Raw genomic sequence first — 18,364 nt, forward strand, 5'->3', positions numbered from 1 at the left:
CAGGCTTTTAAAATCAAAATAAACCTGAGCCTCGGCTGCCTGGTTCAAAGCCTGTTTGGTTCCCGTGGTGACCACAAAGGAAGAGACTCTCTAAACAAAGGGAAGGACAGACAGAACAGGTGAAACTGAAGGAACCAAAACAAGAGAGAAGGGGAGGGTGCAGCTGAATCTTAAAGCAGGGGAAGCTAGCTCCCAAAAGCTGGGGTCAGCACCAGAAGAGGCCACCAGGAACGTGGGACTGGGGAGGCCTCCAGGTTCAGGGGATTTGAGTCTATTCCTGACAGTTACTGCTTCAACTGAAAAACACAGAGAAATACAACTTGCATCCTTCACTACCTTTAAAACCAAGAAAAGTACCTTCACTGAGGCCTATGTCCATCCCCTTAAACCTCACAGACCCTCCTGTCAAAGACCTGGATTGAAAACCAACTCTACTTCCAGGCTACGGAAAGCCTGGTAAAGTCGCTTAACCTTTCTGAGCCTTACTTTCTCTGCATGTAAAATGGGGATAAGACCTCACAAGTTTGCTCACCATGATTACTGGAGAGAAAGCCACACATGGAAGCACAAATGTTAAAAATGTGCCACAATGAGTTGTTCTCTTATTTCAATTCCATATAAGCCTTGCCTCCCAATTCAAACATAAACTCCCTAATAGCAAAGAGTGTGTCTGTACTTCTGGTTAAAAGCCGAGTTCTGAGGTCAATCTGCCTAATCTTGGTCAAGTTTCTTAACCTCTCCGGGCTTCCATTTCCCTGTCTGTACCAAGAAAACTAACAGTCCCTTCCCCAAAGAGTTGTTTGACATGTGGAGGTACTCCAAACCATTCAGCATTTAATCAGTGTGAACTATTAGTCTTTGTACTTACTTGGAAAACCAAGACATAGTTAATAAATACTGGTTGGTTGGTTGGTTGGATGGTTGATATAAAACGGGTAACACACCTTTCCAGCCTTCCCTCTCTCCTCTTCTGTTCCCTTCCCAGGAGGTGGACAGTGTTTACATTTACCTCCGAGTACCTTGGGCTTGTGAAATGCTTTGAACCAAAATGAACGGCTCCCTTTAAGAGTCAAGGGTGCCAGCACCTTCATTTCCAGGCCTCTCTCGCTGTGCGGCTGTGAACATGTTGTTCTCTATCTCTAAACTCAGGATCTTCATCTATGAAGTGTCATCATCCCACATATCTTACAAGGCTGATGTCAACGTTAAATGAAGCCACTGACAAACGCGTCTGACATACACTCCATGTGCAAGAAGGGTTTCCCTAGGTCCCCCAGCCCTGACCTGTGGGTGACAGGCCTAGGGAAGACCCCACTCCCTCTTAATGGAGAACAGATCCCCACCCCAGAAGTAGCCTGCTGTAGCCAAGGACCAAGGAGGCAGTTTCCAGGGGAACAGCCTCCTCTGCAATGTACGCCCGATTTCCATCTTTGGCTGCCTTTTATTCTCCTCCCGCTTCTGTAGTGGGCTAGGTCACCTTTCCCCACGATTGCTAGGCAACCTCCAAGAGTGGTACAGCTGCCTCCTTTGGGGGGCACCCTGGCCCTGCCCTCCCCTTCCCCTGCCTACAACCCTAAGGAAAGCTGCCTCACTTGGACTCCCACCCTGCCAACCCTGGGGAGAGCACACGGACAGAAGCAATCCCAGGCCAAGAGGGTTTATAGACAGAGGTTAGGGAGAAATTTTCCCCAAGGACTGAGACTTAGAAAATGAAGGCCACCCTCTCCCCAACCCACCCAGTCTTCTGTTTGCCTGTGCATATCTATGATCTATTCCTGGTCAGTTTCCAAGGAAAGAGCCACATTCTTCATTCCGCTTTCTACAAAAGCTCCCGCCCTTATCTTCCTCTTCTAAACTCCTCTCACTCATCATAAACCTGGACCCCAGCTCTAAAAAGTCGGCATGACAGAGAAGGGGGACACACAAACAGGGGAAGAGGGACAAGGATGGCAGAAGCCATCAGAAATCCTGTGAATGCTTGCTTACCTCTGGGAGGTGGGATGACAGAAAATTGTCATTTTCTTCTTTATATTAGTTAATAATTTCTTAGGTTTTTAAAAATTGAGATAAAATTCCATGCCATAAAGTCACCATTTTAAAATGTACAATCTAGTGGTTTCACGTATATTTGTGAGGTTGTGAAACCACCACTACTATCCAATTCCAGAACATTTCCATCACCGGGGTTTTGTTTGTATATGTTTGTCTTGGGTTAAATGTTCTACCCACGCAAGCATTTGTTGTATAAGCGGCAGAGCAAAGTTGAGAAGGAGTGCAAATGCTGGAGCCCGACTGCCTGGCTTCAGATCCCAGCTCCACCTTTGCTGGCTGCGTGGGCCTGGAGGAGTTCCGCAGCTGCTCCGAGCCAGCTCTCTCATCTGCAAAATGGGATAACAGGAGGACCCATCTCACAGGGTTAGATGTGCTCATGCATGTAGAGTCCTTAGGACAATTGCTGATAATTACCATGTGCTCAAAAAGGGCGAGCCACTATAATTATTATGAGAAAAGGAATCTTGTTAACTTTATGGCAGAATGGTGCATGCGGAAGGGGCCAGTTGGGGTCATGAACGTTGCCACACACAGCTTTGGGGCCTGCCCATCACTAGACCAGACTCACCATGCCCAGATAACCAGACTCGCCCGCCAGAAAGCCCCCTGGGATGACATGAAAGGAGGGAAAGCAGGAGAGGCAGAGAAGGGGGAGCCTGGGCAACCCTCTCCATGCATTTCCCCCCATCTGCTGAGAAGAGAAGGATTCCTGGGAGCTTGGACTTGATGCCCAGCCTGGGGATAGGTGGGAAACTGATATGGTTTGGCTGTGTCCCCACCCAAACCTCATCTTGAATTGTAGTTCCCATAATCCCCACATGTCGTGGGAGGGACCCGGTGGGAGGTAATTGAATCATGGGGGTGGTTACCCACATGCTGTTCTCGTGAGAGCGAGTTCTCACAAGATACAATGGTTTTATATGGGGCTTTTTCCCACCTTCGCTCTGCACTTCTCCATCCTGCAGCCATGTGAAGAAGGACATGTTTGCTTCCCCTTCCGCCATGATTTTAAGTTTCCTGAGGCCTCCATGCTGAACTGTGAGTCAATTAAACTTCTTTGCTTTATAAATTACCCAGTCTTGGGTATGTCTTTATTAGAAGTGTGAGAATGGACAAATACAGAAACCTTGGTCATGCATGAAGAGGGAGGAAGAAGGGGTTCCAGGGTGGCTCTGAGCCCTGGTTTGCTGCGTCTCCTGTCCCTACTACTCCTAAGGCTCCGTGCCTCAGTCAGAGCCAGGTTTGGCCAAACAGTACTTAGGAGGCCACTGGCACCGGCACTGTGGGAGATGGAGCCAGAACCCCGGGCTAAATTGAATCCTGAGTCCTGTGGGGGCTGACCCATCTGCCAGAACTAAGGAAGCAGGCTCAGCGGGTTTCCTCTGCGCCTGGCCTCTCTGCCATGAGCTCTCTGGGGAGGTGCAGACTAGAACTGCCCAAACCATCTCAGCTGGTGGGTTCCAGGACCCCACCAGTGTCCATGGCGAGTAACTCAGCCCAACCCACAGGCCCCTCTTGCAGAGACATGGGCCTACCAACATCTCTCTATGCACTCTAAAGAGGGCATAAAAGCAGGGCCAATGGGGAAGGTGCCCTTTGGCTCCATACCAAGTCCAGGAAAACCACAGGTGGGTTACACATGGAGGCAGCTCAGGTGGGGTTAACTGGCTGGGATGATCCCAACAATATCTGTAGAGAGGTGTGGACTTGAGAATCTGGTCTGTGACCTGTCCAGATGGCCTGGCCGCCTCTCGCAGAAAGGTGAGAGGTCAGCTCTGGGAAGGGCAAAACAAATGGAAAAGAACAATGAAGCTAGGCATAGTGGCTCATGCCTGTAATCCCAGCACTTTGGGAGGCTGGGGCAGGAGGATCACTTGAGGCCAAGAGCCTGGGCAACATAGCAAAACCCCCATCTCTATAAAACATAAATTTAAAAATTTTAAACTATAATAGAAGAATGATAAGGGAGAATGGGAGGGGGTGCTCCCCAGCATGGATAGTCACTGTTGCTCTGCTCTGCCCTTTCAGGCATCTCCCCTCTCCCCACCTCTGTCCTACAACATCACACACACACACACACACGTGGCTGAAATGCCAGGGAAAGGTAAGGCTCCCAGCAGAACCGCCTTCCTTTGAGATGCACCTCCAATTCCACCAGCTCCTGCCAATGGCCATTATTGGCAGAGCCTGTTGCAACTCTGCATCTTTCTGGTTCCCTCTCTACCTAAACCATCATTTCCACACTCTACACAGCAAGCAGAGCATCTGATACCTAACAGGGGTTTAATGAACATCTACTGACTGCCTTCATGAGAAGGAACTGTCTACATTCTCACTCTGTTAAGGGCTGGGCTCTTTCCTAGAGACCCGACGTAGCACATCTGTGACTAGGCCACATCTCAGGCTCCAGCTGCCCCACCCTGGCTCCAGGCCCCCAGGTCTTGTGTGACAAGTCTTTGAGCCAGACTGATGGTTTATGGCCCCCAGCCAGGTGCCCAGCCCCATGCCTTCCTCGAGAAGATGAAAAGGTGTGTCCAAGTCCGACACAGCCTGCAGATTCTCCTCTCTGTAGTCCTCCACCTTGACTGGTGGCCTTGGCTATAGCTCCTGCAATGGCCTTGCTGTCCAGAAGGAAGTGCAAACAACGTGTCCCCTCTCCCTGTGACCTAGCCTCACCTGTCTGCAGAATCGGGATGTGGGCCTTATTCACAACCACCTCTATGCACTTGCCAACGCTGCCTCTCTGTTTCAACATCCATTCACTCAACAAGTATTGATTAAGTTCCTACACGTAAAAGGCCACAGGCTGGCACCTGTGGAAACACACATTAAACCAGAATCTCTAGGACTTCAGAAGGAAGAGAGAAAATAAAATTTAACAGCAGAAGCTGCCATTTTACATATCTGCTCGCATCAAGCCAGCAAGGTGGGTATTAGCTCTTTTTTATAAGTAGGGAATTGGAGACTCAGAGAGGAACTTGCCCAAGGTCACAAGCCTGAAAATAATAGAGCCAGGATCCTACACCAAGCTGATGCTCTTTCCAGCTTGACCTACCTCCAGCTTGACTGGGTACACACATACACCTAAGAATGTGAGCGAAATTACATAAGGGAGAAAACTGGGGGCTGCAGTCACCCTGAAAATAACAGCAACTCCTAGGAAAAGTGACTTCAGAGCCCAGCCTCAAAGATCAGGAAGATTATGAAACCTGGAAAAGTAGAGGAAATGCCTCTAATCCACGTGCTCTGTCTGGAAGATAACTGCATTTTGTGTCTGGAGGCATGGCGACCAGCCCATGAACTCCGTACCGAAGCATTCTTTGAAAGAGGGACAAGCCTCGGCCAAGCCAGTGCAGCTTCTTGAGTCATGCCTCCTGCCTGCACAGACTTCTCCCTGCCTCCACATCAGGCCATACTTTCACCAAGGAAGCATTTCTCAATGCGTCATTTAACCTGATTCCCCGGAAGAGTCCTGAGGGCTCCACGGGCAGAAATGTGTCCCATTTACAGAGGAGGAAACCTAATGGAAATGCCACAAGAACGGGAACTTGGTCTGTCTTGCTCAGTGCCCCATCCCTAATACCTGGAACTGTGTCTGGCTCAGAAAGAGTGCTCACAAAGTATTTGCTGAATGATCTAATAAAAGCTGGATGAAATGGACTCACCCAAAGTCTCACAAATAGCTATGGCTACACCAAAGCTAAAAAGAGGGTCTTCTGCCTTCTACCGAGTGACCTTTGTATCCCTCTACACTGTGTCTTCCTCTTCCCCTCCTCACACTCACTCCCCTGCCTCCCTCTGGAACCATCAGCCTCTGTCCACTTGTGGACTCTGGTCCCACACAAACCCCGCCTCCCAGTCAGTAGAAAGAGTGTCAAAAGCAACACGTTTACCTTAAGTCTTATCCCTCACCTGTAATACCACCTCCTTAATATCACCCTACTGAGAACTAGGCAGGCCAGAAATTCTGCAGACTGAGGCCCACGAAAGATAATCTAGAGAATTAACAGGAAACAAACAAACAAAAAAATGTGGATCTGAATCTTCAGAGTCAGGCCCAGAGCTCCTTCTGCCATGGCCCCTCCATCAACCCCGCCCAAAGCACGTGTCAGCTCTCCTGGTTCCGAGATGCTCTGGCTCTGGCTGCCAGGCCCAGCTTTCCTGCCTCCCTTGCCAAGGAGGGACAAGTGAGGGGAAGCTGCCAGTCCCAAACATGGCTGCATCCCAGACCCACCAAACACAGTCTGGACTTGGAGCTGGTTACTTCCCCTCTCTGGCCCTGGTTTCCTCGTCCTTGTTCGTGCCTGGCACATATCAGCAAATGCCAATTCTTGGCACTGTTGAGTTTGCGTCCAGGATAACCCAGTTTCCCAGACCACCTCTTCCTATCTGGCTGCCCAAAGGCCTGGGGCACACCCACTGCCACCCAGGTCAGAGCCCTGGGAATCTATATTCTTCTCCCCACTGCGTTTAATATATTCATTCATTCAGAAATATTAAATACTATGTTCAGGCCGGTGCTCAGTGTCTGTCCCCAAGGAACTTGGTCTCACAGTCCTTTCAGGGGCCTAGTTCCTAGGCAGCTCTGTTACTCCTGCCCCTCCCAGGCACAAAGCAGGTGCTCCCTAAGCAGGGATTTCTCCTTCGATTCTAACCCCCAGGGAAGACCCCAATCCACCACCCTAATCTCACTTCTAATTTAAAATCCATTCTCAAGAAGGCTTCACCCTGAAATTATTAAAGAGTCTTCTGCCTGGTGCCCCATAGGGATCTCCAAATTACTCACTTTTCAGTTCCACCCACAGCACCCATGGTCCCAGGAAATAAGCCAAGTGAGTGGGGGACTGTCTGCAGCCCCCAGTCCTCAGCTCTTACTAGGAAGATGACAGGAAGAGGGGGAGTTTAAGCAACTGGCACATTACAAAGAAGTCAGTTCGAAGTCAGGGGACCTTCCCATGTCCGATGTAGATGACCGATGTCGCTGTATAGGGCCCAGCCCTACATAGGCCTTGGGCACCGCGGCCCAGGTCGTCCTGCTTTGAGGAAGCCCATTGTGTGTGTTTTAGATTACCTCTGCCTGTCTGATGAAGTGAGTAAAAGGGCTCCGTTTCAGGGCCTAGGATTCCTGAGTGAGCTAATACAGGATGCCTTTGGCTGAAAAAAAAAAAAACTTCAGTCGGCTCTATAAACTACCCCCCTTTTAAGTTTAAAAAAGGGAATGAATGTTACCATTTTTGGACATGAGCGTTCTCCCTCAAGCCCAGCCCTAACCGCACTATCCAAAGGGACGCGCCATCCTGTCCCCCCCCCCCCCACCCAAAACCCCATTCCCAGATCAGCCGGGGGGTGGGGAGGGTATGAAACGGGGAGGGACCGGATGGAAGCGGGCAGCCGGGAGGAGGGGGAGGGAAAGGGGTATTCAGGGTACGTGGCCGCCTGGGGGCACAGGCTCACCGCGCTGGCAGGAAGCAGCGGTAGGGTTGAGGCGTCCTCCCCCCACCACCACGAGTGGTTTCTGACCTCTTCCTGCCACTGGCCACTGTGCCCGGGTCCCATCGCCAGCTCCGAGCCCAGCTCCCGTGGCGGGGAGCGCACCCGGCACACCGCGCCTGCCTGGGATGCAGCTCCGTGGCTAAGTAGGGATCCCCAGTGACTGGCCCCAAATATCCCCTAAGACTGACCCTCGTTCTGGAGCCCCTCAACTCGAACCGAGCTGCCCACCTTTCCCGGGGGTCGGAGGGGCAGGACGTAGACGCAAGCCCATGTGGGGCTTACAGCTTCCAACCCACTGAGTTAAGCAATAAAACGGTCTGCTGTCCTGACCCCGCCCCCACAGGGCCCGCGGGGGAGCCCGCGTACGCCCCCCAGTTTTCTCGTCCCCAGCCGCACTCCAGCTGGTCCTTCTCTAGGCAGATCCGGAGGCGGCCGCCGATCTCTCCGGCGCTCTCCCCTCCGCCTAAGGGGCAGCAGGGTCCCGGGAGGCCCGCCGCTCAGGTTGAACCCAGGGCGGCCCAGGAAGCGGCGCTGCCACCGCACGCCATATGGAGAGGTGGCCGGGGGCGGAAGAAAAGGGAAAATCGATCCGGAGCAAGCAGCCCCGAGCCGGGGTCTCAGCCCCAGCCTGAAGACCACCGCCCCCGAGCACAGCCCACGCGGGGATGGTTGCAACAGCCGCAGGGTGGCCTGGACCACGGACCCCCAAGGAGACCTGCCCGCCAGCGGCGCCACCTCCCCGCGCTCCGGCCCGGCGTTCCCGGGCTCCGGGGCAGGGGCGCTCCCGCTTCCGCCAGGCGCCTGTAACCCAACACCCCACCTCGCAACGGCCGCACCGCCCCCGCCCCCTCCCGTGCGCGCCCGGAACCGGTTCAGAGCCCGGAGCCGAGAGCCCGGCGGGCAGAGCGGGTCGTGGCTGGGGGCTGGGGGCTGGGGGCTGCGGCGGGCGGGGGCGGCTGCTAACCTTTCTCTGCTGCTTCTCCCAGGCCGGGTCCAGGAGCAGGTCCCGGTCCCAGTCCTCTTCTGGCTGCATGTAATCGTTGGTTTGCTGAGAATCATAATGGTCCATGATGGTGCGCGCGTGCTAGGGTCTGGATTTCTTCCTCCACCTTCTCTCTGAGCAACGGCTGCTGCCCTGGCGTGGGGAGGGAGTAGGGCTGGGCTGGGCTGGCGGGGCCGGGCTCGCTCCCCTGCGCCCGGTTCCGCCGCGGCGCTGCTGGCGAAGGCTGCTACTGGCGGCGACAGCGGCGGCTGGGCTCGCGGACTGCCTGCCTCTGGGCGGGCGCTTGGACCTAATCTCCACGCACACTGAGCTAGGCGGACACACTAGCGCTGCGGGAGCCGAGGCGGGCGGGGGCGGGGGGAAGGGGCAGAGCCCTCCCGAGGCTCTCCATTGGCCAGGCCGAGTTGCCCAAACTTCCCCCCATCGCCTCTCATTGGGAATTCCTGGTATCCGTCAGCCGGGCTGCGGCGCATATAGGTGGACTGGGCGGCCCCCTCCCGGCGCGCACACCCCCGCCTACTCCCGCGGTGCCCGTTCCCCCGCCGCTCATGTGACGCCAGCTTAAGCTGAACGGGACCGAAGCCGGGAGACGCCTCCCCGAGCTCGGGGACTGAGTGGCAGCGCGCTTGGGAGCGCCAGGAGCCGCCGGGATTGGACCCGTTCCCCGCCACCGTTATTGCGCTCCCACGCGCGCTCCAAACCCCGGGGTGGGAGGGGGCTGGAGAAAGGACGCGAGGAAACCCGAAGAACATTCGTTTTCTCTTTCCCAGGGACCCTGGGTCTGGGCAGGTCGGCACCCTAGGAAAGGGGGCGGAGTGGGGCAATGGAAAGGAATTTCTTGGGAATTTCACGACTCCACCGCCGCGCCCCCCCGGCCCCGCCCCACCCCACCCCACCCCACCCTACAAGGCGCGACCCGGCTGATCCCTGCCCTGCAGGAACCCGGTTTCTCGCCAGCGAACTGCTCTCAGAGGCTACCGAGCGTTCCCGCCTCGCCGCAGGAACTCTTCCAGCTCGCCCTCGGGCTCTGGGGACCGCTCCACAGCGGGGCCTCCCGGAATTCCCTGCCGGTCTCCGCGGGCACACTTGGCTGGCTGCTGCGGCCAAAACTACCTTCGCGTGGCAGGGTCCTCCCTCCTCCTCACAGACACCCCGACATCACCCTCAAAACTGGAAGGGACAGCCCCGAGTGATCTAGGTAAATCTACTCCGTACCCCCCTCCCACATACACACGCCTGACAGATGGGGAAACCGAGGCTCAAAGAGCCGAGCGCGGAAAGAGCTTCTGGACTTCACAGGCCAATCCTGTAACCTTATGCCTGACAAACAAAACCTTATTGTCATTGGAGGAGGATGGAGGGCGGGAGTGACTAAATAGCTCTAACTTCTGCTTGCCACCTGCCAGGACTCCTTTCCCTGGGCTTAGTAAGAGGAGAGTCTAAACGCGCTAATGCCCGGGAAGGAGCAGGCCTCGCGTTCTGGCAGGCTCCTCTATGGGATCCCGGTTCCGAAGAACAGTAGCAAATAAACCTCTCCTAGGTTATGCACTGTATTGTGAACAACAGATGTGCCAGTCTTCCACCCCAGCACCCAGCACATAGTAGAGCTTAATTTATGGATTTGAGGCTGGCCACGGTGGCGGTGGCTCACACCTGTAATCCCAGCACTTTGAGAGGCTGAGGCGGGCGGATCGCTTGAGCCCAGGAGTTGGAGACCAGCCTGGCCAACGTGGCAAAACCCCGTCCTTACTAAAAATACAAAAATTAGCCGGGCATGGTGGTACACGCCTGTAGTCCCAGCTACTTGGGAAGCTGAGGCGGGAGACTCGCTTGAGCCTGGGAGGTCGAGGTTGCAGTGAGGTGCATTTTCACCATTGCACTCCAGCCTGGGTGACAAAACAAGACTGTCTCAAAATATATACATACATATATGCATTTGGCCCTTTATATCCACGGGCTTCAGAACCCGCAGATACCCAGGCTGACTGTGAGGGACTTGAGCATCCTCAGATTTTGGTATCCATGGGGATGCTGAAACCAATACCCTGCCAATACTAAGGGAGGACTGTATTTGTAGGATGAATGGCTGCATCAACTGCAAAAATTAAAATTAAAATTAAAATTTAAAATGCAAATATGTCAATTCAGAAGTGAGTGAAGGAGTTAGAAGAAGAAGTTCACTGACAGGAAGGGCCCTGAATTATGGGCTGGATTTTGTCCTCTACCTTCTCTCCAGGCGATGGTGGATACCTGAAAGCCATCCATGGAAAAGGTGAAGAAAGTGCCCCCTGGTTCTCAGAAGAGCCACTGCTGCTGCTGTGAGCAGATATCGGGTGGTGTCTCTGGCTGCATCATTCGTCAATCACACATATTCATATGAGTGTTACCCTCCAGCACTGTGCCTTCCAAAAGCCCCTGGCTGAGGAAGCACTGCTTCTGAGCCACAGAGACAGCTGATTTATGGACTATTTTATCACCGCTTCTAAACTGTGGCTCTAAACCTAACACAGAGGGTAGTGGTAGTGCTGTATCCGTTCATTCACTCAATAAATATTTGCTGAGCACCATCTGCATATCAGGGAATGTACTAGATGTATACAGAGACGAAAAAGCCATAGTCCCTGTCGCACACAGCCCAGCAGACAGACACAGAAACAAAAATATGATGTTATCAGTTAGACGCAAGGAGAGAGATCTAACAAGGGTACTGTTGGAACAGATGAGGGGCACTGAACCCCGTGAGAAAGGAGGCTCCAGGCTTAACTTTTTGGAGGAGGTGAAAGTTAAGTGAACGTTAAAGAATGAGAGTCAGCCAGATAAAGAGTGTGGGAAGTTACTCCAGAAGGAAGGACCAGCACAAGCTAATGCACAAGGACAGGAAACTGCATGGTATACAAAGGAATGTCTAGCATCTCAACGGGGCTGGACTAGAAATCCAAGGCTGGGAGGGGCAAGAGACGGGGCTAGAGAGGTGCAAAGCAGCCAGACCATGAAGGCCTCATGTGCCAGGTGGAGTGTGGATCTAAGGGGAGCAAGGCTGGCTGGAAGCTTTGACACCAGTTGCAAAGCTGTTGCACTAATCCAGGTTGAAATGGAAAAGTGTGGATAGACCAGAAATACTTAGGGGATAAAACTGAAAGACCTAGGAGTCTGGAGAAAAGATAAGTGTTTTTGTTGAGAGATCCCATGCACTTTACCTATATTAAGTTCCTCCTATGAGGTGTTTCTCTGTCTTACAGGGAAAACAAACTGAGGCTCAGAGAGGTAGTAACTAGTCCAAAATGGCACCAGTACATGTGACTCCCAGACCTGTGCCTTTAACCCCAGTGGTTCTCAACTCTAGGATATTTTAACAGCTCCCCCTCACAAGGGATATTTGTTGATGTCTGGAGTCATTTTGGGTTATCACAGCTGGTGGGTTCCTACTGGCATCCAGTGGATGCAGGTTGGGAATGCTGCTAAACATTCTACAATGGATAGGACAGCATCCCCACAACAAAGAATTATCCAGCCAGGCATGATGGCTCATGCCTGTAATCCCAACACTTTGGGAAGCTGAGGCAGGTGGATCGCTTGAGGTCAGGGGTTCGAGACCAGTCTGGGCAATGTGGCAAAAACCCGTCCTTACCAAAAATACAAAAATTAGCTGGCCATGGTGGTGTGAATCTGTATTCTCAGCTACTTGGGGGGCTGAGGCAGGAGGATTGCTTGAGCCCAGGAGGTCAGGGCTGCAGTGAGCCATGATTGCACCATTGCATTCCAGCCTGGGTGACAGAGCAACACTCTGTCCAGAAAAAAAAAAAGAAAGAAAGAAAGAAAGAAAGAATTAACCAGCCAAATATGAAACAAAGAAAGAATTAACCAGCCCAAAATATCAAGAGTGCTGAGGTTGAGCAATCCTGCTTTAATCATGAGTTTATAGTTTAGATGATCTAGGGAATGGTGGCACTATGACCAATTAAGATAGAACAGAAAAGGAAAATATTTAGGAACAGAATCATGGATTGAGTTTGAACACATTGAATTTGGAGTGCTCTTAGAATGTCCAGATTCCATAGTCCAGCAAGCAGTTTGACTGCATAGCCCTGACCTCAGGCAAAACAGAGTTGAGAGTCATCTGCATGTGGACGATATTAACACCAGGAGACCACCCATGAAGAATGCCCAGGTGGACATGAGAAGAGGGCAGAACCCTGGAGAACAACACTTAGAAAGGGACAGCAAAGAACAAGAACCCCTGAAGGAGACAAAGAAAATGGTCATCCAGGAACGAGGAGGGCCTGGAGTATATGACGTTGAGGAGGTCAAAGGAGTAAGGTTTCAAAGTAAGAGGAATTGGCAATATCAGATATATTCAAAAAGTCTGGAAAATAAGGCCTAAACAGTGTTCTTGGATATGACAGTTGAAAATTCACTGGTGACCTTGGCCAATGGAATTTTGGCAGAGTGGCGAAAGCTGTAAGTTTAAAGAGATATTAGGAGTGAATAAATGGAGACTGAATATAGAGGGGAAAAAGAAGTAGCTAAAGGGGCAATAGCTAGACGCAAGTACTGAGATCAAACGAAGATTTCTTTTAAAACTGGAAAATGTGAGCTGTTTGAAAAGAAGAATTCAGTTAAGAGGAAAAAGTTGAAAATGTAAGCAAAAGGAAGTTAAGGGAGCCAGGTGGAGTGGCTCACACCTGTAATCCCAGAACTTTGGACGGCCAAGGCAGGTGGATCGCTTGAACTCAGGAGTTCGAAACCAGCCTGGGTGACATGGTAAAAACCTATCTCCACCAAAAATACTAAAAATTAGCCGGGCGTGGTGGAGTGCACCTGTGGTCCCAGCTACTTGGAAGGCTGAGGTGGGAAGATTGCTAGAGCCTGGGAAGTCGAGGCTGCAATGAGCCATGATTGGGCCACTGCACTCCAGCCTGGGTGACAGAGCCAGACACTGTCTAGAAAAAAAAAAAGGAAAGTTGAGGGATAGCACAAAGTTCTTGAGGAGATAGGACCATATGGGTTCAAGGACACAGGCTAAGGGATGGGCCACTGAACAAGAAGAAAGACCCTCATCTGGCTGGGTGATGTGGCTCACGCCTGTAATCCCAGCACTTTGGACGGCCAAGGCAAGCGGATCACTTGAGCCCAGGAGTTCAAAACCAGCCTGGCCAACATGGTGAAACCCCATCTCTACTAAAAATACAAAAATTAGCCAGATATGGTGGTTTACACCTGTTGTCTCAGCTATTTGGGAGGTTGAGGTGGCAGATCACTTGAGCCCAGGAGGCAGAGGTTGCAGTGAGCTGAGATCGTACCACTGCACCCCAGCCTGGGTGACAGAGCGAGACTCGGTCTCAAAAAAAAAGAAAAGAAAAGAAAAAAGAAAGAAAAGAAAGACCCTCATCTGAGCCTGAGGAAAGAAAAGGGGGAGTTATGATGCGTGAGGATGCCCACAGTGTGTGGGAAGATGGTAAGGAAGTAAGTTGAAACAATAACTGATGAACTTATCTTCTCAATAAGGGAGGTCCTGAGATGGACCAAGGTAACAGACTGACCCATCTTCTCACTCATGGCCACCACCCTGTGAAATGATACTGGGGACTTTAGTCTCAGTATAAGACAACCTTTACTAAATACAAAAAATTAGCCAAGCGTGGTGGCACATGCCTGTAATCCCAGCTACTCGGGAGGCTGAAGCAGGAAAATCACTTGAACCCAGGAGGTGGGGGTTGTGGTGAGCTGAGATCACACCATTGCACTCCAGCCTGGGCAACAAGAGTGAAACTCCATCTCAAAAAAAAAAAAAAAAGAAAAAAAAGAACTGGATTGACACATGAGGTGACATAAAGAAGGGAGAGTGCCAGCCCCATGCCTGGCATGCAGCAGGCCACCTCAATGCTCATGAATTTCTTTTCCACCCTGCTATGGGTGACTGACCATGTGAGGCCCTGTGGGGAGACATAGACACATAGGATCTGCAAGATTCTGGAAACTAAAAGCACTATGGACCTCCCACCTAGATATCTGGCCATTGCCTTCCTTGTATCCTGAGTTCTTCTCTAACCTTACAGCCTAATGGTGATAGGCTCCTATGAGCTCTTCCTAAGAGCCCAGGGCATGGTAGTCATTAGAGTGTTTGTAGAATGCTAGAAGGAGGTAGGAAATAAATCACTATAGTTTTTTGGGTTTTGGGCTTGGGAAATCAGAAACCTCAGTTTTGTCCCCAGTCCCAGTAGCAATATAGTTAATAGACTCCTCTTCCCCAAACACCCATAGCATACCATTTGTAACTAAGAGAGTATACTTTGCTTTATTTTAGTCCTTTGTCCATTTTTTCTCTCACACTGCCTTTATGAAGCTTCAACCCTGTTCTTTCCCCCACTCAGTGTAACACAGGGCCTAGGACACAATAGGTGTTCCAGTTCAATATTCATGAAATGAAAAATGGCATTAGCCAAATTCCATCTCACTGCCTGTTTTTCCATCAATCCGTGGGAGGCTTGGGGAGGCCAGTCCTTTGCCATAGTCCACACAAGCATTTCCCAAATTCTTGGGCCTCCTGAGAAGCTCATGAAGCCCATGGTGGTGAAATTGAGTTGGCTGTCCCTACTCCGATGCCCCAGCCAGCAGCACTCAGCCATCACCCACCAGGATGAATTCCTCCACACCAGCTTCTGCTTCACTGGAACAGTTTGCCCTGGGGCCAATTCCTCTCCCTCCCACCAGAGACCAGTGAGGCAGGGCAGGAGACACTCAGCAGTTTCCCTCGTGCGGGATCTCTAATAAGAGGCTGGTAGAAAAGTTCCTGTGCTTCCCATGCTCTGCCCAGTTCTAGGGTCTCAGGTGAGAGAATATCTGGCCTGTCTGGTTCACTCTTTTTTTTTTTTTTTTTTGGATAGAGTTTCACTCTTGTTGCCCATGCTGGAGTGCAATGGCATGATCTCAGCTCACTGCAACCTCTGCCTCAAGCAATTCTCCTGTCTCAGCCTCCCAAATAGCTGGGATTACAGGCATGTGCCACCACACCAGCTAATTTCTTTTTTTTTTTTTTTTAAGTAGAGATGGGGTTTCACCATATTGGTCAGGCTGGTCTCGAACTCCTGACTTCAGGTGATACACCCTCCTCGGCCTCCCAAAGTGCTGGGATTACAAGCACGCACCACCGCGCCAGGCCAGGTACACTCTTTTCCCTAGTGATCGGCATATTTATCTCCCCCAGACACCCAGGGTAAACCAACCTGGACCATCAGAAATCTCTACCTTAGATGGCTACCTTGAGGTCAGCTCTGGGAGCAGAGCTAGTCAGGCTTGAGAGCTGCCCAGCCTGGGCCCTCCAAGGAGGGCTGGGAGCTCTTCCCCAGCTGTCTCTTGTTCCCAGTAAAAAATCAGAGCAACACACCCAAATTACAGCTGAGAATGTGAAGACCTAAATAAACGGAAAGATGATTTATTATGTTCACAGATTGGAAGAATCAGTAACCCCCAATTTGATGCCTAACCATCCACCTCCCCCACAACACAGCATTGGCCTTAACAATTACAGCAGCCACTAGCTGAAAAGCCACTCTGTCCAGATCATTTCCATGGAAATGATGGGATAGCTTTCAGGGGCAGATATCCTTATGTGAGAAGCAGGACAAGGCAAGGAGACCTGAGCTCGCTGGGCTTCAGTTTACTTATCTGCAAAATGACAGGGCTGGATTCACCAGACAGTCTTTAAGCTCCTGGTAATAAAGTTCTGAGCACTGTTCTAAGAGTGTCTTTCTGCAACTCCTCCTTTTTATCTCCAGCGAGAGGATGATTTGAATCTTCTGAAACAATGTTTCTCTATCTTGAATACTAAGCAAGTTCCTTTTGAAAGGATACAAATCCTCACAAAGTTACTTAATTTTTATTTTAATGTTCCTTAAATGTGTATGAACATAAAACTAGGCACAACACTTCTTAAGGTTTGGGGTTTACAATCAACTATAAAATGAAAACAAGCTTACAAATTCTATTTAAAAGAAACTATAAAACCAGTAAGATTCAAATTAGCCACACTAATTTAAATGTAACTGTTGCTATTTGCTGAAACAAAATTGCTACTCCCAGCATGATTTAATTCTGACTGTGATCAAGCAGGTGGTTCTTTCTGCGTTGGGGATGCCTGTATCACCACGTGCCAGGCAATGACTCAATTCTCCTACCACTTTCTCTATTTGAACTACTGCATCAGGGCATCATTTAACCTTCACTTGATTGGAACACACTGTAATGAATCAAGTTCCCTCTGCTGTTTTCTCATTAGCACTGAACAATTAAAGTTAAAAAAAATTTTTTTTGATCTTTGTACCAACAGGATCCTTTGCTCAAATTTCAATGTCCTTATCTGTAACACAGACAGAATCACCTCCATCCCACCTACCTCACAGGATGGCTGTGCACATTCATTCATTAACTATTTTTTATTGAGTATCTACTATGTACCAGACACTGTTTTGCCACAGATGATGTAGCAGTGACCAGAATGGACACAAGTCCCTACCTCATGGAACTTACATTTCAACTGGGAGAGCCTGGTAAGAAAATAAAGAAGTAAAATAATATGATAGCGTTAAGCTCTAAGGAAAGAATGTATATATAAAGCAGAGAAGGGGAATTGAGAATTTGGGGAGAGGTAGAGGGAGGTTACATATTTTAAATGGGGTGTTCAGGGAAGGTTTGTTGAGTAGGTAACACTGAAGACCTAAAGGGGTGAGAAAACATGAGCATTCCAGGAACAGCCAAGAGGTCACAGTAGCTAGCAAGAAATAATGCACATGAGACACACACTGAAAAGTACAATGCAAATGTGGGTCTAATAGATAACTGCTGTTTTGCTGCCCAGCAACCATTTCCCCCTCCTGGCAACCATACCTTGATATTCCTCTGGGAGGGCACTTCCCCTGCTCCAATCCCTGGGCTTCAGGGAGAGTTGACCCCACCCCTAGTCAACAGGGCTGGGCAAATGACAGGCCTAGCCAATCAGAGCACACGATTGGCTTAGGGCATGGGACCCAGTCAGAATGAAGGACACACAATGAAACTTTTTTTTTTCCTTTGAGGCAGGGTCTCTGTCTTGTCTTTGAGGGTCTGTCACCCAAGCTGGAGTGCAGTGGTGCTATTACGGCTCACTGCAGCCTTGACTCCCTGGGCTCAAACAATCCTACCACCTCAGCCTCCCGAGTAGCTGGGGTTACAGGCATGCACCACCATGCCCAGCTTATTTATTTATTTGTTTGTTTATTTAGAGACAGTCTCACTCCGACACCCAGGTTAGAGTGCAGTTGTGCCATCTCAGCTCACTGCAACCTCCACCTCCCGAATTCAAGCGATTCTCCTGCCTCAGCCTCTGAGTAGCTGGGATTACAGACATGTACCAACATGCCCAGCTAATTTTTTGTGTGTTTTTAGTAGAGACAGGGTTTCACCATGTTGGCCAGACTGGTCTCAAACTCTTTATTATTATTAATTTTTTTTTTTTTTTGAGACTTTTCTCCTCCAAGATCCTCCCTCTCTTCATGTAAGGTGAAGGGGTGGAATTGCTACAGTCCTACCAAGCAATGCTCAGTGAGATCTGAGATGACTCTAGACAGGAAAGGGCAGTCCAAACTCCTGTGGGGCCTAGTAACTGTTCAGGAGCCCAGAGCCCAGGGCCCCACTCCACCTGGCATGCTGCATGCTTGGTGACCAAGGCAGGCCTCTGCCCTGAACTGAGTGAGTGCCTACTCTCTGTGGCTGGTCCAGCCTCTCAGGGTAGAGAGTCCTGCACTCAAAAAGATGCTGAGATGAGCTTTTACACCATGGGAC

General features: G+C 50.7%; 1 protein-coding gene and 1 long non-coding RNA gene across 7 annotated transcripts in view; one reads left to right on the forward strand and one right to left on the reverse strand.

The window, feature by feature from the left end:
- Positions 1-9,111, reverse strand: part of ACTN1 (actinin alpha 1) — a 105,425-nt gene extending 96,314 nt beyond the window's left edge. For 4 of the 6 annotated variants that reach the window (XM_055362183.2, XM_004055344.5, XM_004055345.5 and 1 more), the window contains exon 1: positions 8,510-8,929. In XM_055362183.2, coding sequence (XP_055218158.1) covers positions 8,510-8,614 — 105 coding nt within the window. In that variant the 5' untranslated portion in view covers positions 8,615-8,929. Of the gene's footprint in view, positions 1-7,123; positions 7,148-8,509 lie in introns of those variants that run through there. The other 2 variants (XM_004055343.5, XM_063697924.1) reach the window with 2 other exon arrangements.
- Positions 9,068-17,029, forward strand: LOC129526793 (uncharacterized). The gene is made up of 4 exons (XR_008671539.2): positions 9,068-9,337; positions 9,487-9,746; positions 15,260-15,376; positions 16,916-17,029. It is a non-coding gene; the product is annotated as an uncharacterized lncRNA (long non-coding RNA).
- Positions 17,030-18,364: the final 1,335 nt, after the last annotated feature.

Source organism: Gorilla gorilla, chromosome 15 (genome assembly GCF_029281585.2).
Source record: "Gorilla gorilla gorilla isolate KB3781 chromosome 15, NHGRI_mGorGor1-v2.1_pri, whole genome shotgun sequence".
Classification (NCBI taxonomy): domain Eukaryota; kingdom Metazoa; phylum Chordata; class Mammalia; order Primates; family Hominidae; genus Gorilla; species Gorilla gorilla.